Source organism: Pantherophis guttatus, chromosome 1 (genome assembly GCF_059756535.1).
Source record: "Pantherophis guttatus breed Tessera chromosome 1, ASM5975653v1, whole genome shotgun sequence".
Classification (NCBI taxonomy): Eukaryota; Metazoa; Chordata; class Lepidosauria; order Squamata; family Colubridae; genus Pantherophis; species Pantherophis guttatus.
The window spans coordinates 90,708,556-90,728,395 of record NC_142063.1 but is presented as its reverse complement, the minus strand read 5'-3'; the positions used below and the strand labels follow the sequence as shown (position 1 = coordinate 90,728,395).

Here is a 19,840-nt window from a genome sequence, read left to right as displayed (position 1 = left end):
GCCTCCAATCCCTAATCGTCTTTGTTGTTCTTCTCTGTGCTCTTTCTAGAGTCTCAATGTCTTTTTTATATTATGGTGACCAACACTGGGTGCCATATTACAAATGTGGTCTTACTAAGGCATTATAAAGCTATACTTCACATGATCTTGATTCTAACCTTCTGTTAATGCTGCCCAGTTGTTATAATGCAGCCTAAGATATAAACCATATGCTTACTTAATTGTACAGAAGAATAATCAACTTCAAGGCTTTTAATTATTTTTTGTAGATAAACTAAGTCTCAAAGGGAAGCTAGACTAATATACCTGATTTGTATTTCAGTAGAATAAATTTGCTCCTCTTGGGCCTTAGAACAGCATTCACAAATACCGCAACACATGTACTGTTGCATCATGCATCAGGATGGAAGCATGTAAGGACAGGTTTGTATCATATGTCACTGTGGTTTTGCCTTTTAGTGGCTTGCCCTGGTTTCTGTCATTATGTACTATTCCCTGAAGCTCTGGTTTTGCTGTTCAAAACATTTGCACTAAACTACAGCCAACCCTTTTTGCTGGGCGCAAGCTGTGCTGTGGGTCTATTTTCAGTCACATTTTAGCACATATTATATCAGGATCATTTCAAATTGTTTGGGAAAGCATTTCCTGTCCAAAACTAGTTTTGTCAAAAAAGGTTGCACTTGAACACCTTCAAGCAAAAAGGGCATATACTCAAAATGTTTTATAAACTACTGTCTTTATAGTATCTTAAAATGGTGTGTCTATTTGCTTTCTTGTCCTGTTGTTTCACCATCATTTTAAGACTTCCATTTCTTCAGAACATGAGCCAAATTAATAAAAGGAGTACATAGAAAATGTAATAAGAACAAGCTGCCTTTCAAAAATAAAATAAAATCTCTCTCGGAATTGATCTTACCTAAAGGGAAGAAAAAAGGGATTGTATTCTAAGTTACCAAACCAAGATTATTTATGCTTCTTATTTTGCCACACCACACTAATAGTTTCAACTTTGCCTTTGTCAAGAATCAATCTTGGTTCATAACATCAAAGTGGGTGGGAATCCAGATGTTTACAGGAATCCATGCTGGAGAATTGGAGGTGAGGAGGAAAGATAGCAATAGCAATAGCATTCAGATTTATATACTGCTTTACAGTGCTTTACAGCCCTCTCTAAGCAGTTTACAGAGTCAGCATATTGCCCCCAACAATTTTGGGTCTTCATTTTAGCCATCTCGGAAGGATGGAAGGCTGAGTCAACCTTGAGCCTGGTGAGATTTGTAGGGCAGTCACAGAAGTAGCCTGCAGTACTGCACTCTAACCCCTGTGCTACCGTGTTAAAATGCATTTTGATATTCCTTCAGATGCAGATGCTAATGGCGATGGATTCCATTTTCTAGGTTGAAACAACATCATAATCTTCTGCTATTTCTTGTCCCCAACTCTAAACGTATTAGAGTTGATACTATAGCAATTGGCAATTCATTTTCTGTTTCCATACCAGTTCACTTGTTTCAATTCCATCAAAATTATAATTGTAATTTATAATTTTATATAATTACTTTGAATATAAAATATTTCTCCTTTAGAAAGACCAATTATGTAGAGTTAAGATGCTTAACCAGAAGACCCCAAATCTTTAGGAATTAGGAAAGTTCATCCTTAGGAATGGAAGACAGCTGAGTTATTTTGGGCTACTCACTTACTCTCAGCCCAAACTATTTCACAGGGTGGTTGTTATGGGGAAAATGGGAGTTGGGAGGATTATATACCCTGTCTAGAATTGTACAAAATAAAGCTGGTTTAGAAATCAAATCAAGAAAAAAATATATAAATTTAAAGTCATATAAATAAAAAGAAGCATGTTGCTTGCATTTACACTAGTTTCCAGACTTGGAAAAAACAAATTCTCTCTATCAGTTCTATAAAATTGAAACAAAGCAGAGGATTTTATGTAAATATACACCACAATAGCAATAACAGCAGTAATACTTAAATAGAGATAGATCTGTAAGAACAGCCACATCTTTTTAACTCTTGTAGAACATGTAGTTTGGATCAAAAGCTTCTTTTTATGAAACTGTATTGGGGAGATACATTTATTTCTATACCATAAGAAATAGCACAGAAACTACTCCAGATGATGGCTCCTATGACTGGCCAGATAATATTGTTGTTCTTTTTCATACAAACACATGGGTAGTCTCTGGAATGGAATGGGTAACATGCTTTATTACATAAAATGAGGTATGTGTTTAGGCTAGAGAGCTTAATCTGTTCACCTGGTTAGATTGTTTAATCTCTTTTGCAAGGTTGAGGGGAAGATGAATTGCATAACCTCATGTATTGTAAGGGCCTTTTGATGGAAGGACAAAATGCAAATATTTATTTACTGTATTGTAATTGTCTTCCTGGCCAAAATGAAGCTAAAGTACATGACTATAATTAAACCTAATTCAAAACAAACAAAGACATACACACACCCCTAATCAATTAAAGTTTCTTGATTTTAGAAACAATGAAAGGTCAAACTCCTGCCTGAATAAATGTTGGGTTTGCAAGGAGAACAACAGCCTGGAAGTGAAACTAGCTCAACCACTTTGGTAAATAATTGCAAAAGCTGGGAAGAGCCACAGAGAAACCTTCCCTCCTTGTTTAGCAATTGTGCCTGTGATACAGGGGTGAAATCCAGCAGGTTCTGACAGGTTCTGGAGAACCGGTAGCTGAAATTTTGAGTAGTTCAGAGAACTGGCAAATACCACCTCTGGCTGGTCCCAGAGTGGGCTGGAAATGGAGATTTTGCAATATCCTTCCCCTGGTAAAGTAGGACGTAAAGTGAAATTTGGATATAAGAGTGAAATAATATGGGTTTGGCTTGAATGATCTCTAAAGGTCCCTTGACTTGTTATTGTAAGAGACAGTTTCTGAGTTCAAAAAGTCAAACCGCAGACTTAGCTAATGTTCTCCTTTCATGTCAAAATGCAGAACTAAAAACCACATGGATCAGCATGAATCAGCCTTTTTGCCCAGCAACAAGGGGCCTAGCCATTAGGACTGATTTCATATATTTCCGTGTTTTGCTGCTTTGGAGTCTATAAGAATGTGTGTCTTTAACAGAATGTTGTTCAGCTGTTAGATGAATATATTTCTGTCTGAACAGTATTTTGGCCAAAATAAAAGCTTTTCTTGATTTCGAAATCTGACTCCTTTAATTTTCTGCAACACTGGAGTGGGGTGGGAATGGTGATTTTGCAGTCTCCTTCCCTGCCACGCCCACCAAGCCCACAGACAGGTAGAAAAAAAAATTGGATTTCACCACTGTTGTGATATAATGGGAAGGAGAACAAGATGCTCTTCTGAAAACCCTAAAGCCAAGGGACGCCCTACAAATGTGAAAAATAAATACATTGTCTACTAACCATGTCACATAGTAAAATAAATGTCTGGTACCTTGTGACTCAATTTTCATTTATTTTTCCTATACTGAAATACCATTTTTTTAAAAAGCACCTTGGATAAAACAGGAAGATTTGTGGAAGTTGCATGAAAGAAATCAGGGAAGAATAGACAAATTTATTATTCTCTCAAGCCTCGTTCTGGTAGTTATTTAGTTCCTACAGATATTTTTCAAGACAAGGCAAAAAATCTGGAAGGGACAGCTTGATTGACTCTTCTCTGCACAAATTTGGTTTATTGTCTGAAAAGTGGTTGTCTTGTTCTTGTTATCTGTTTAGTGCATGCATATAGAGCATGTCAAGGAATAGCAAGACTCTCTCTGTGTGTACACACAAATTTTAGTACATAAGTGGGACAGTTGGGAGGACCTAATGAGCATAAAAAATGGAAGGAGTTTTCATGATATTGTTGTGGCCACTATTCTGAATTTGTTTAGCCATATTGTGTGGACACCAATAGTTAGGAGATGCCAAGAGTCAGAAATCAGAAGAAAAGTAACGATGGGGAAAGAGCACGCAGGCTAAATGCAAGATAGCAGCAATAGCAACAGCACTTAGACTTATATATGGCTTCATTGTGCTTTTACAGCCCTCTCTAAGCGGTTTACAGAGTCAGCATATTGCCCCCAACAATCTGGATCCTCATTTTACCCACTTCGGAAGGATGGAAGGATGAGATTTGAACTGCTGAACTGCAGCTAGCAGTCAGCTGAAGTAGCCTGCAGTACTGCATTCTAACCACTGCACCACCTCAGCTCTTAGATAAAGAAGAAGTGATAAGAACTCAAAGAGGCAAAGATTTTAACCCAGTTTTGTAGAATCTTACAGAGGACTGTTCTTGCAAGGGTTTACTGGCTGCTGGATGCTCATTCAAAATGTTTTAATTGAAGTCCCCAATCTTGCAGAAAGAAGTCAATGTGATTTCACTTGCTTGATTCCTTTTGCTATTCATATAATTTTGATAAACCACTGCCCTCTTTAATAATTGTTTGAAATTATGTCAGTGCTGAAAAATTGATTTTTACAACTGGTCTTCAAACTTGCAGTGTGGTCACATGATTTGGGCACTTTGCATTCAATGTGTATTTATGACTGTTGCAGCATCCTGAGGTCATGTGAGCTTCACATTTTTGTAAGCTTCACAAAAATCAAAAGTCAATGGAGAAGCCGGCAGTGAAATCGCAAATCATGATCATGTGATATCTCAATTAACAAACATTGATGATTCTCTTAACAACTGCAGTGGGACAGATATCGTAAGTCCTTTGTGGCCACGTGGTGTTTTGCTTAATCACCATATCACTTAACAATGGTGTTGCCAATCCTAATTGTCATCGTTAATTGAAGCCTACTTATACCATCACATACCCTATCTCTCTTGCACCTTTACATGTGTCCTTCTCATTTCAAAGAAGATTCCGTGTAGTATCAGTAAAAAGTTCAACATTTCAACTGTTCCATAGTTACAATTGCTCTCTTTCCCCCCAATATAAATCTTTCTGATTTTATTTTTTAATTTTGTTTTTTAGCCATCTATGTGCTTTTCATACAGTTTATATGCTCATCATCCACCAGTGTCAGCAGTCAGGCAGAATCCCATCAGGGACTGACTTCATCTTTGAAAACAGACATTTTCTCATACAGAATACAGACATTTTTCTAAATGCAGATTACCTGACATTGGTGTTTTTTTTTTTAAGTTAATGTTATTTGAATCAAATTTCAGTAGCATATATTGTTTTACACATGCAGTTTTTTTTCCTTAGAGAAGTCAAAGTCAAGACCTGGCCCGCAGGGCTGCTCTGGAAACAGGGAAGGATTGGCCCAAGGTGCCTTTGCCCTCCCGAGCTGCATTTTCAGTTGTGACAGCCTCCTGCAACCCTCTGCCAGTGAAAATGAACCTCAGGAGGGCCGCACGTGGCCTTCCTGAGTTCCATTTTTGCTGGCACAGTGCTAGAGCCACCGCAGGCACCCCCAACACAAGTGATGTTGAGATGGCCATACCTGCTCTGGCCACGCCCACCTTGGCCACACCTACCCAGTGCCCCAAGGACAAACACAACCCTGATGCGGCCCTCAATGAAATCAAGTTTGCACTCCTGCCTTAGAGGATAGTTATATGCTAGGAAATAATGCTATTCTTTGTGCTGCTGTAAAATTCATTAAAACTGAATATCTAAATTTGCTTCAATGAATATATATGGCAGAATTTCCTTTAAATTTTATGCTCCTTCATCCCTAATTGTAGAAAAATAGATTCCAGACATGTAAAGCAAATGTACCCAATAAAGACATACAGTATGTTCCAAAAGCCTGCCAATAGTTTTAAAATATAATTTTCCATATTACATTTTACTTCAACTATTAAGTCCACTGACTATATAGTGTTTTCTGTTATTTTACATTATTAACATTAAACAGGAACAACTTACCCCATATAGCCATAAAAATGGCAAAGAAGACAGTTCCTCCATTATCAAATAAGTATGTAACCTTAGGAGGAAAAAAAATAATAAAAGAAATTATGCAAATTATTAATGAAACTACTCAAAATGTTAAGACAGCCCAAAAGGTGAAAGTTATAACAAATTATTGAGCTTCAGCCTCAGCTATACAAACATAGTACAATTTCTTTGAATTTTTTTTAAAAAAATCTTTCTCTGCTTGTTTGTGCAAATTAATATCATAAATGCAGAGCAATCTTCAAGATATACAGTATACAGAATCTATTATGCAGAACATAATAAGTAATTTGAAGTAATTTGTTCTGGGACAATTCTTGAAGCAAAATTATGGAACTTTGTGGGGGAAAAAATGGGGCCGTGAATTTCAAATATCAGGAAAATAATAATTGCAATTAATTTTAAAGAAGCAGTTCCCCATTTCAGATCATATTTGTTTGCTCCTTGATTTGTATGGCTTTCCCTCCTTCCTGTGTAGACCAACTCAATCTAACAGTAAAACAGGAACAATTACAACAGCTTAACCACATTTCAATTATTATAAATTAGTTCCATCAGAAAAGGCTGGCTGCAAAGGAAGGTCTTGATTCCTTTCCAGAAAACAGAGACTGGGACAAAGCACAGCTCTCAAGGGAGTAAATTGTAGCTTCCAGGCAATAAATAAAAACATCTAAATGCATAAAAGGCCTTCTTCATATGCCAATTAATCAACTTTGAGAAATAAAGGCATATTTTACAGAACCTCTCCAGCTGTGTGTGGTTACTGTTATTATAGAGAGGCAGGGTAATATTGTGGCTGTGTAAGTATTGCACTAGAAATGGAGGGAGTCCCATTTCAGTGGTCCACTGAGTGAACTTGGTCCATTCACTCTCTCGGACCAGTCTCGGACAGGGTTGAGGTATTCCCTGCTTCAGGGGTGAAATGTAAAATTTGTTACTACCGGTTCTGTGGGCGTGGCTTGGTGGTGGTGGGGTAATGTGACTGGGTGGGCCAACTTTTTTTTTTTAACTTTTCAAAGCATTTTTTCTAATGCTTTGAAAAGCCTCTGCCATCAGGCAACTCAGCTGGGATCGTCAGAGACTTTTCAAAGCATTTTTTTTACCACCTCTTCAGCCAAGAGGTTGCAGAAAAATATGCTTTGAAAAGCCTCTGATGATCCCAGCTGAACCGCGCGATTATCAGAGGCTTTTTTTTTTTACTTTTCAAAGCATTTTTTCGTTGGAAGAGGTTGCAGAAAAAATGCTTTTAAAAGTAAAAAAAAAAAAGCCTTTGATGATCGTGCGGCTCAGCTGGGCATGGGGGTGTGGTGCGCAGGGATTTTTGCTACTGGTTCTCTGAACCACCCGCCGCCATTGCTACCGGATCGGGTGATCCGGTCCGAACCAGGAGCATTTCACCCCTGCCCTGCTTAGCAGATATACAAGTAACCCTTGCTTAACAGTGGTTATTGGGATTGGCAACTCTGGTCACTAAATGATGCTGTGGCAAAGTATGACCCCATGTGATTGTGCCAACATACAACAGTTGTGGCCTTTGTTAAATGAATCCCACATAGTCATTAAGCATTATATCATATGGTCACCATTTACAACCTTCTATTGGTTTTCTCAGTGTCTATGGAGATTCTCACATCCAGGTCACGGTTGTCCCAAAAGTGCTTTTTCAGGAGGCAACTGGGCTTTCTTGTTTTTCTTTGAAGACATTTTGCTTCTCATCCAAGAAGCTTCTTTGACTGGATGGTGGGGAATGGAATGGGGAACATTCCCCACCATCCAGCCAGAGCTGAAGAAGCTTCTTGGATGAGAAGCAAAACATCTTCAAAGAAAAACAAGAAAGTCCAGTGGTCTCCTGAAAAAAACACCTTTGGGACTATTGGTTTTCTCATTGACTGCTTGTCAGAAGCTGGCACAGAAGATTGTGCATGGCGATCATGTGACTGCAGGATCATAACCATCATAATTGTGAGCCGGTTGTCAAGCATACAAATTGCAATGTGACAACAGGAATGCAGCAAGGGCTGCATTTATGAGAGCTGGCTGTAAATCTCATTATTCAACACCATCACTTTGAATAGTCACTGAATGAGTGGATGTTAAGGGGGGATTATCCATAAATTCATGATAAATAGAAAATGCTATTACTGTAGGCTGCTCTGAGCAATAGTTACAGAACATTAGCACTATAAAAATAAAGCACATTATACTTCAAAACACTATCTGCACTATCACATTATTCATTTTAGGCCAATTACAAAAATGTCAGAATCTAAAAGAAACCATTCTATAAACAGGATTCCATAACCTACCACTCAGCTTCCTAAGCAACAGACTTTTGATTGTCGGCATGCCAATTAATTAAATCATTGTTCCTTTCTGGTCTCACAAGGCTGAGTCACTCTTATACTCTTAATGATTGGTCTTTTGGTCTTAATGGTCTTTTAGAAGGTGCAAATGGAGTGCACCATTTAGATAAGAGTACACTTTAGTGATAAATTATATACGTGTTTTCTGATAGTTTTCAGATTAGATTGGTATTATATACACAGTAGGATTACATCTTATATTTAATTAAAATCCTTGGCAAGACACAGTATCTGTTGAGATTTTGAATTTGATCAATACAAAGGATGCAGATCTGCTCTGATTCTGCTTTACCACAAACCTGCTCTTTGAAATTGCCTCCTTTAAGCAAGGGAGAAACCTCTTGATATCACATGTCTTGTGTTCATAAAGATCTGATCTGCCTACATTTTTCTCCACAGGCTTTTGACTTTGCCCTAGTTTTAGAGCTCATGAACTGATTTACAGTTATGCAATTAGTTTCTCATAAGCTTCAACTTCTTGGCTTGAGTCACAAACAAGAGGCTCACTTTGTTTTCAATTTGAGAAAGATATTAATTTGATTGGGTCCAGTCTAATTGGGAGGGGATATGTGAAACTAGATAAAGCAGATACAGTGGTTTTGAATCCAAATGACGCAAGGCCATCTCTCACCTATGTGTCTCCACACCGATTTTTGCTTTCCATAAATAGAAATGAGGTTTCTAGGTCAGGTAACCACTCCTTCCTTGGGTATTAGAATATCAATTTAATTTGTTTGTATTGTGAGTTCCACAATATGTGATTGCAAAATGATTTATCTGGTTTTGGTTGCTGTAGAGTATAGAGTTTGCATGCAACGATTTGATAAAAATATGTGTCTTGATTTTCAAAAGGAAGTAATAAATCCACAGATTTCTGCCAACTGATGAAGCAATCAAGATTTGTTTTACAGATATCGTACACATTTTTCAAGAAGTATACAATACAGATAAGTAACTGGAAGCAGTAATATCACATGATTCTGGAATCAGCTAATCAAGAGCTAAAATATGTACGAACTATTTATTATCCAAAGCAGGATTGTCTATAAATAACTTACTGGCTGTCTGAAAAAAGTGTGAAAAGCAGTCATAAGTCACTTTTTTCAGTGCCATTGTAACTTCGAACTGTCACTAAATGAACTGTTATAAGACAAGGACTACCTCGTCTTTATAAATGAAGGCAAATATACGTGTCCCAGGATATTGTTGCAGAATCCAATCTGGGTCAGTCACTGGGACCAGAGGCTTAGTTTTCCAAGTTTTTGGACTTGTGCTGGAGGTCATCTTCAGGGAACTTTTCTCTACCAGAATGTGTGCTTTGGGATATTTTATGTGTTAAACAAACAAACAAACAAACAAGAATGTACTTCCCTCTCCCTCAGTTTGTGAACTAGGAAAGAGGTATAATCTGATAAATACGACACATAGAAGAGCCCAAAGCACACATTCTGCTGAGAGAGAAAACTTTCCTAGGGGATGGGCCCCAGCATGAGTCTGAACACTCGGAAGACTAAACCTCTGGTCCCAGTGACCCACCCAGATTGTTCTTTACCTTTAGATTCTATCATAAACATTTTATTGTCAACCAGCCCTATGATACTTGTGAGATAGTGTACACAATGAAATGGCATGATTGACTGCTATTTAAAGATCAGTGCGATTCTGGGTATTAGGAGGAAACTATTATAGGAATAGTTTTCAGTGGAAGCTGGGGAGGGGAGCGAATGGCTTAAAGGGACAGGAGGAAGAGCCACTATTAAGGTCAGATAAGAGGGGTTTGAGCCCAGGGCAAGAAAATATTGTACTGTGAGGAAACATCTCAGACTAGCTCCTGCCTAGTTAGAACATAGAATATAGAATAACAGTTGGAAGGAACCTTGGAGGTAATCTCTTCTAATTCCCTGCACAAACAGGAGATACTATATTGTTTTAGACAAGGGCTGTCCAGTCCACTCTTCTTGAAAGCCTCCAGTGCTGGGAGACCTAAAATCTCACTCTATGAACTCACAAGAATATAGAGTGAGAGAAAGAGGGAAGCACATTCAGACTTGTAAGATTCAGTTACAGTATCACAGCTGTTACAATAAGACTAATCCTGACCTACATGGCCTTGGTTTCTTATTTTAGCCCACCTTGTTGGGCTCACAGAAGCCCTCTGGGAAACAAAAACCAATTGTCATGGAAAACCAGTTACCTTTGCATAGATGCAGCTTTCATTGAGCTTTTGCAGTGTGCAACTCTTCTCACACATGGGGCACATGATGGTTTCATTTGCTTCACAGATCTCTTTGCTACAGCAGGGATGCAAGAAAGCAAATGGTTATCCCAAAAGATGCAAGTTACGTGGACACTGATGATCGTATTTGACACCATTTGCAGTTTTAAAGGAAACATATTTTTTTCGCTCTCAGTTTGGCATGGAATAAAATTTACTGCAGACACAAAAGAGTACATAGAGTTTAATTGTGATGAAAATAACATTAGCTTTTTTGCTGTCAACAAATAGTTTTGGATTCTTCCTAAAAACTGTCATGGAAAGAGTGCGTCCCAAGGGAGGAATATAGGGATTCCAAATTGTTTTATAGAACTCTTCAGTTTGTATTGTCTAAAAAAGTAGAATTAGACAAAAATCTCAACACTCCCTTTGGTGATAAGAAAGTAGATAATTTTTGTAACATGTTTGAGTCATTCATTAGGAAGTTTTTGATCTTATTTTTCAATCCAAGATCAAACATTTCCAGAACTCTTAGCCCTCTTTATTGGTTAATTCAAGTCACTATATGTATAAATAGGGACTAAGATGTCATATTCTAGTTTTAACCAAGGAATCATCTGGCTGGTTCTTTATGCATTTATGGGGATATAAAAGAATTTTCCCACAGTTCCGGATGAAGATTAAACCCAGCTGTAAATTATTCTTCTGTGAATGGGGATTAGACACTTTTGAAACTTTTATAAATGGCTACATCTTTTGGTTTTCTTTTTCTTTCCAACATGAAAATGCTCCAAATCTTCCTCTCTCTAGAGACAGACTAATTCTCTTTTGCTGTAGTTCCTGGATAATACAGATATCAAAGAGACACAGGTGTAAACAGTCCCTTTTGCCAAAGGGATAATTCTTTCTAGCTTGCTAGAATAGAAAAAAGACGAACCTTGATTTCATTATAAATAAGGCTTGCATTTAATGCATAGCAATCAGTGGCATTCTTTCTTGCATAGTAATTTCATTAGCCTTTTTGGAATCAGATTATTTATCAGACCTTTTGAGCAGTGGTGAAATGTAAAATTTGTTACTACCGGTTCTATGGGCGTGGCTTGCTAGTGGTGGGGTAATGTGACTTTTTTTTTTACTTTTAAAAACATTTTTTCATCAAAGGCTTTTTTTCTTTTAAAAACATTTTTTCTACAACCTCTTCGGCCAAAGAGGTTGTAAAGAAATGCTTTTAAAAGCCTCTGACAATCCCAGCTGAGTTGCCTGATTGGCAGAGGCTTTTTTTCTTTTAAAAGCCCCTGACAATCCCAGGTGAGTTGCCTGATCATCAGAGGCTTTTAAAAGCATTTTTTTTACAACCTCTTCAGCTGAAGAGGTTGTAGAAAAAAATGTTTTTAAAAGAAAAAAGAGCCTCTGATGATCACGCGGCTCAGCTGAGATTGTCAGAGGCTTTTAAAAGCATTTTTTCTACAACCTCTTGTAGAAAAAATGCTTTTAAAAGCCTCTGACAATCTCAGCTGAGCCGTGTGATCATCAGAGGCTTTTTTTATTTTTAAAAGCATTTTTTTTTGGTGGAAGAGGTTGTAGAAAAAATAATAAAAAAAATAAAAAAAAGTAAAATAATTAAAAATAATTTTAAAAAAAGCCTCTGATGATCACACGGCTCAGCTGGGCATGGAGGGGGCGGGCAGGGATTTTTGCTACTGGTTCTCTGAACCACCCGCTTCCATCGCTACTGGATCGGGCGATCCAGTCCAAACCAGGAGCATATCACCCCTGTTTTTGAGTCTTTGAAAGTCTATACTTGCAGCTTTTTACCCAGTTGTTTGCAACACTGATCATACAGCTATACAGGAGCTTTGCAGAAGATGCTTTGCTGCTGTAATTTGGAGGGGAACAGAAGTGAGTTTCACATAATTTTACCACCAGTTTGCTCATGCATGCGGCTTGCACGCATGTGCATGGCTTAGAAAATGTGGCTAAATAGTACAGCATAGCACCTGGGTGAGTGGGCGGGGCCACTACATTTTCATCTGAACCAGTCTGAACCAGCTAAATACCACCACTGGTGGGGAAGCATTTTTGCTGATAAATTAAGAAAAGCAAGAACCCTTGGCAGTTAAAACATTTTGAAAATCAAGTTTATTTTTAAAAATCTGACATAAAACCTCTGGAGCAGAATGTCACTGCGTTAAGTGTTTGCCAGCTGAGTTTCCATCCTAAGATTTACGGTAGCCTGGCCAGAGAACCTTATCTGTAGTAATAGAGATAAGACTGGTTTTGTGAGACATTGGACTACTGCGCATGTCTACATTCTTTCTTTTCTAACTTCCTGATTCTTCCTTTGTCCGTCTCTGAGATAACTGCTGGTAAGATGTAGTTAGCTAGTTTTTTACTTTTATAATAAAATGTTTCAAAGAATATATACTTCGGGTTTTCTTTCTTTGAGAGTATACACCATGGAAAACAAGATCCATTCACCTCTAATTAATTACAGTTTCCCCAGGGGGGGAACGAGGCTGATTCACGCTTTGACACAGAAAGTGTCTTGTACATTTATGCCGTAAAACAGATTGGTTTGCTGTCAATCCACCCATCCCTATCGTTCAAATAGGATTTGACTATGATTCATTCTTGTGTGTTGAAGAGGAGCAGAAAAAAATAACTCTTTGTTTACACATGTAGTTTCTGCCAATTTTTTTTTTGTATTTTTACTATCCAAGATGAGTTTGAAAATTCACCATAAAAATCATATTTTCCATATTAGAGAAAGAACTTGTTTCTACCCTGGAGATTAGTTTAACTACTGCAAGCGTCAAGCCTTTTGGACTGCGTGAGTGTCTTAGTGATGGCTTTTGTTTCAATGAATTATCCTGGAATTTGATATGTTTGTGTAATGATTTGGCTTTTATGCTTCTGTGTTTTGTTAAACAAAAACATACCTAATGCTGAGAAAGGTAAAATAATGCTTGGCTTTTTAAATATGGAATAAACACCTGGCTATGTTTATTTTATACAAGAATGCTTACCACTATAACTGCTAAATTTATCCATTTGGCTGGTTTGAAATCTCAAATCATCATGCATAATGTGAGAATATATATATAGCTAGGATATATGCCTATATAATTCTATTTATGTTAAGATCAAGTAATTACATTTTGCTGTGAATAACAATAACATCTGCTCATCATTCCTTCTAAAAGCCAGCTGCATTATTCAGGTACTTTTTTAAATGTCAAAGTCATCACAAACCACTAGATGGAAGACTTGCTTTAACTACATGGTATACTCTTACATAACTTTAAGAAATTACATATTGCTGTAAAAATCATATGTACAATACACATAGATTCACTCAATATAGGAACTTTCAGAGCATGGCAGAACTTTCAGAGCAAACAAAGTTGCATTTGCTAGAAAATAAAACTCCCCTCTTCAAGTTTGTGTGAAAGTCTTATCTTTTGCAGAGGGAGCTATGCTTTGTACGTGCTTTAGTGCACACTTTAAAAGATGGAGCTAGCTAGTGGTGTACAATGTTGCATCAAAGCAATGAAGCTATAATCTAGCAGTACATTCAATCTGCTCAGTACTCTGCTATAACCAATAGTGCCTTCAGAAACTTGTAATATTATCATCAGATGACTTTCTATGGCAGGGGTGTCAAAGTCGTATTGTCACGTTGTCGTCACGTGATGTATCACAACTCCCCCCCTTCGCTAAAACAGGGATGGTGTGGCCAATGCGTGACGCATCTGGCCCGTAGGCTGCGAGTTTGACCCCCCTGTTCTAGGGACTACGATTTATTGGGAACTTTGGGGAAAATGTTACTATGCTCATAATTGTCATTCTATTCTGAGGCTGCTTCTTTAGACAACTTATGTTGTTGTGGCAAATCTGGGCAGCTAACAACAAGAATCCCAAAACATTAAAAAGAACTGCAATAACAATCAACTTCCAATGTACCAGAAATCCCTTTTACCTTACAGACAGAAAGCAAATAGTTAACAGGCATCTCTTACCACCCAACTCTTGCACTTGAGGGAAAAGCCAGCTCTTTAAAGCCTTATTAGACAGTATAGACATAGAGCCATCTAAATCTTAGGGGGATGCTGTTCCACACAGCATTTGCCATGACAGAAAAGGCATTTCTCCTGGGCCCTGCCAGATCATGCTGCTTACTGGAAAGAACCTGGTGTATGTCTATCTTGGTGGATGGGTGGGATAGTCAGAAATGGTAGAAAAATGAATTGTCTTTGTGCTGTGTAAGGCTTTGGAGGTGACAGTGAATACTCTGAATTGTCTCAGAAGCTTTTCAGGAATGAATGCAGCTCATGGAACATTAATTTTCTATGTTCATACCTTGATATTTTTAAGGTTAGCCGTACTGTCATATTCTGGAACAGTTACAGTTACATACAGTTCTGAATGCTGTTCAGAAGCAGCCCCAGATAGAACACACTCTAATAATCACAATGGGAGGTAACTAAAGCATAAATGACCATGAATTGGTCCTGATCCAAAAATGAGTGCAAGCAGGAGCTATGTGTCCAGAAGACACCTTCCCCCCAGAATTGCACACCAACTCTGTCTGGAGAAGTACAAGAAAGCCTATTAAGAATTAAAGATGGAAAATATCCAGACTTGGGAGGCTTTAAAATTTATTGTTATGTGGTTTTGCCAGGGTGGTATAGAGGAGTGGGAAGAATAACATTGATGAAGGAATGCAAGAACAGTTAAGAGAATGTATAAGACAATGGGAAACTGAAAAGCATGAAAAGAAATTAAAAACAACATGTCTTGATTCTACATGGTTTAAGAGTAGGCAGAGAGTTATTCTGATAGACTCTGTTAAAATACTGTACAAAAGTAAGTAATATTTCTGATATCCTTGCTTGGTCTGTTCCTGACCTAACCTACTTCAAAGGGCTGACAGATAAGATGAAACATGTTCCTTCCCATCCAGAAACCCTAAAGCCTCCAGATAGCAATCACCTACCTTTGGAGCAGTAATTTGGTAGCTATCAGAATTTCTGAAATTCCCTGCCTTGCCTGCAGTCACAGTTGGTGCCTCACGTGAACCTCACTTGGGCACGTCTCCAAAAAAAGTACATCTTCCCCATTCACTCAGCCTCATTTCAACAATGCATACAAACTAACCATACTAACCAAACATTGAATAAGAATAGCCATAAACCAGGACCACTGGAGTTTACATGACAAGTCATTGGGACAAACAGGATTGGAATGAATTATTGGAAAGTCACCTTCCCAACAAATGGCATAGCCTCTGTCTTTTGCAATCTCTCTTTCTTCCTGTTCCCACCATGGTATCTTTGCATGCTTAGTTCTCCAGACCACATCAACCTCCCTTGATCCATCTATTCTTCCCCCAAGTCAAAGGGAACAATTACCCTACTGGCTTCAATTTCAGGGATATTTTTGCAAACATCTCCTAATTTGGACCACCATCTTACATCTTCCCCCTCACCAAAAACATGCCACCTGCACCACTGCATCGTATCATTCCCGGCAATTATTTAGTTAAGTAGTTGCAGAATATAATATTAATGTATTCTGAATATTAACCTCCTATGTATGACATAGTTCTTCACATGATCAAACCCTTTTATTTGTTGATTTATAAGGCAGAGAAATCTGTTAAAGTGAATTTTATTTTTTCTGCATACAAACATATTTACACTGCAAATTATTATTGAACAGAAAAATATCACAGAGAGAGAGAGACTATGGATCTGAAATAGACAAGTATTATTTAAGACACACAAGGTACAATTTAAGTTAGACTGAAGTGAACATGCAACATTTTTAAGTTCCAGTTCTAACAGTGTAGCCCTTTCCCGTGATTAACTGGCAGGAACTCTCTTGAGTTCCTTACATTCAATCTCAAATCCTCCCCTCCAAAGAAACTCTAGATTGCACAAATCTACAAATTGCCAAGGGAAATTATTATTTTAGTTGCTAGTAAATCACAGGTAGTTCTTGACTTACAACCACAATTTATACCCAAAATGTCTGTAAAGTGAGATAGGTTAAGTGTGTTTTGTCCCATTTTACAATCTTTCTTGCACCGTTGTTAAATAAATCACAGCAGTGTTTAAGTTAGTAAGATGGTTGTTAAGTGAATCTGGCTTCCCCATTGACTTTGCTCATCAGAAAGTCACAAAAGATGATCACTTAACACCAGGACACTGCAACAGTCATAAATATGAGTCAGTTTGCCAAGCGTCCAAATTTTTATCACATAACTATGGGGATGCTGCAATAGTCATAAGTGTGAAAAACGGTTATAAGTCACTTTTTTCAGGGCCATTGTAACTTTTAAATAATGTTGCTAGTTGAAGACTATCTGTATTTCTGCAGAGATCGGCCATAAGATGCTGAGTCAAGACTCAGCTGCTTTTTTAAAGTTGCAGACAGGTGGCATATATTTATATTAATAAACAAATAAAGTCATACAAATCTGGTAAGAAATAAATAAATATTTAAGCAGGAGAGCACTTTTCTGGAACAGAATCCAGAGTGCTCCACAGCCCTTCAAACTGTAGCATTTCCTTGGCTGATCCACCGCTTACTCTTTGCCATTTATTTATTTTTAAACATGGTATCCTTTCACTTCTTACCTTACTTGACTAGAATCCATGGTAAATAACCCATAAAGGAAAACAAACAATCCAACAAGTGCAGCAGGGATAAGCATCCCGGTGTACCACCCCAACCAAGCAAAATAAAGACCAATTTTCTCTCCAAAATATCGCCTGCATTTAAGAGAGAGAGAGAGAGACAGAGAAGAAGAAGAAGAAGAAGAGAGAGAGAGAGAGTCACCATTGCTTTAAATGTTGAGATGAATCATAATTGTATCAAATATGGCACAGAAAGGACCTTTGATATAGAACCGAAGGATTTCTTAAAATTTCACTTTAACATCTAATTCGAGGACTTTTGATTGCATTTAAGAAAATTCATGTTGTTTATCCATAAATTGGGAGGTAACTAGAATTTGCATAAAGCAAAGGCAGGATTAGGAGAAAGAGACATTTGGGCAAGGACACGACTATCTGTTTGGATTGGCTTTGACAATTCATACATAAAATCAACAAAACAAAAACCAGTTACAGGTTATCACTATTACACAGGGATGGGCTGCTGGGGGTTTGCAGGGGTTCGGGAGAACGTCTAACTAAAATTCTGTGCAGTTCGGAGAACCCCCAAATCCCACTCCTGGCTGGCCCCGCCCACCCTGCCTCTCCCCTCCCAAGAGTTCCCACGCAGCCAGTTTTGGATCAGGTAAGTGCAGGGCACGCACAGAGGCTCAGGGAGGGAAAAAACAGGCCTACTAGAAGTTCAGGAAGGCTGGAAACAGGCCCATTTCTGGCCTTCAGAGGGCCTCCAGAGCCTGGGGAGGCCATTTTCGCCCTCCCACAGGCTCAAGGAAAGGCTCTGGAGCCCGGGGAGGGCAAAAACACCTCCCCCCCGATGGTGCAGGAGGCTGACTAGTCACACACACCATGGCCATGTCCACTCAGCAACAGGGCAGTGAATCCCTTGCTAAATTTTTTGAAGCTATTACAGTTAAAAAGAAACAACTGAGAACCAGTTTGCTCAAGGGGTTAAGGCGCAAGGCTAGAAACCAGGACAGAAACTGTGAATTCTGGTTCCTCCTTAGGCATGAAAGCTAATTGAGTGACTTTGGGCTAGTCACTCTTTCAGCTCATGACATCAGGTTCTGGTTGCAACTAATGGATCAACACTTGATTGATCTGAAAAAAAAAGAAGTGGACCCTGCACTCACAGAAAAATCCTAGGAAGAAAACAAAATGAAAAAGAAATGCTTGAGTTCTGTAATATGCTTTGATTAAACTGTTTAGACAGAACCTGCAGGGAGATGATGACAATTAAAATCAGGATTTTCCAAGTGAGGCTGAGGAACTAGGTGGATTTTGGACTGCCTCCAAAGTTGCAATTTATCCTGAGTCTAGCAGAGTATGGAATTTTGGAGCAATTTATCCGCTTTTACTTTTCTTGTACTTTTCTTGTAACTTGAAGCAAAAAAAAAAAATCACTAATATCTTAAAATACAATGCAAGTCTATAGATGTTTTTAAACACTGTCAGACAGCTATGACTAACACAATTATTTTTTTGGTTAGAAGTACTTCAAAGGTTATCAATCAAACAGTGTATCCATGGATTGTGAAACTAAAAGAAACCTCAAATTTATAGACCTCAGCTTTTCAGAGTTTGTGTGCACTAGGTGGAATTCTATTGCAATCTGCATAATGATGACATTATGAAAGTGCTGCTAATTACATGATTTGTGTCAAATTGATGAATGGTATCATCATGCAGATGATGCAAATGAAGTTATTTGTATCAATTTGAATCACTTGTGCAATGCAAGTGATTTGCGAAGCATTTACATTTTTTATTTGATGCAAATGACCTTGTCTTCACTACTGCAATAAAATACCCTTCAGTACAATGACTTTTAAGAATAATGACCTACCATGTCCCTTCAATTAGACCATTAAAAACAGGTCTTCTCTATCCCACAAAGGAAGAACAGTTACATTGGACTGCTCATGGGAAGGTCAATGACACAGAACGGAAACAACTTCTATTATATTACATATATACATTACCTAATCAGATCCAGAGGTTGGTATTTGTACCACATCCCCCATCGTGCCCAGCGTTCATATAATAGATGCCGATGGTTCTTAGCTCCATGTGTTTTAATAGGATGCCTGCTCTTGTGACTTCCCTGGAGTATACATGCAAACCCAAATTGAAATAAAGAAGAATTGGTATGATAATTATAGCAAATGGGGTCTTGAAATATGTTATTAAAATAAGTGCTTCTTTTGAAAAATGAGGAGATTATTAATAATTGGCTTATGTAACATTGAACAGTTCTAAGCAAACATCATTTTTTTTCTAGAGCTGATACAGCTCAGAAACCTCTTAGCAGCATGAAAACATTTCTTTGAAATATAATCAGACTGAATTATCTAGAAATGTTTTGTCCCAACATTGCGGAACTGCAGCATTTTCCAGCTGAGAGACTCCCTTAATTATTAATTTATATAGCATATTTACAGAATACATTATAATAATCATCTCATTCATTCTCATTAATTCTTACATTACAATTAAACACTGAGGAGGAGAAGCAGCCAATGTATACCAATGTAGCATATAGAAAGCGTGGATTCAGATCTAATATTCTACTCCTATGTACACTTTGGGGATGAGGAAACATATCCAATAAAAATCGATGAGGTTAGCTCAGAACAGTGGTGGCGAACTGGTTCAGGCGAACTGGTAGTAG

At 37.9% G+C, this 19,840-nt stretch overlaps 1 protein-coding gene across 4 annotated transcripts in view; it reads right to left on the bottom strand.

Moving 5' to 3' along the window:
* The window catches only part of ANO3 (anoctamin 3), a 231,745-nt gene that overhangs the window by 35,284 nt on the left and 176,621 nt on the right, over positions 1-19,840 (bottom strand). For all 4 annotated transcript variants that reach the window (XM_087877745.1, XM_087877743.1, XM_034417234.3 and 1 more), the window contains 4 exons: positions 19,152-19,273; positions 17,134-17,268; positions 10,472-10,568; positions 5,885-5,945 (listed from right to left, as the gene is read on the bottom strand). In XM_087877745.1, the coding sequence (XP_087733871.1) occupies positions 5,885-5,945; positions 10,472-10,568; positions 17,134-17,268; positions 19,152-19,273 (415 nt within the window). The remainder of the gene's footprint in view (positions 1-5,884; positions 5,946-10,471; positions 10,569-17,133; positions 17,269-19,151; positions 19,274-19,840) is intronic.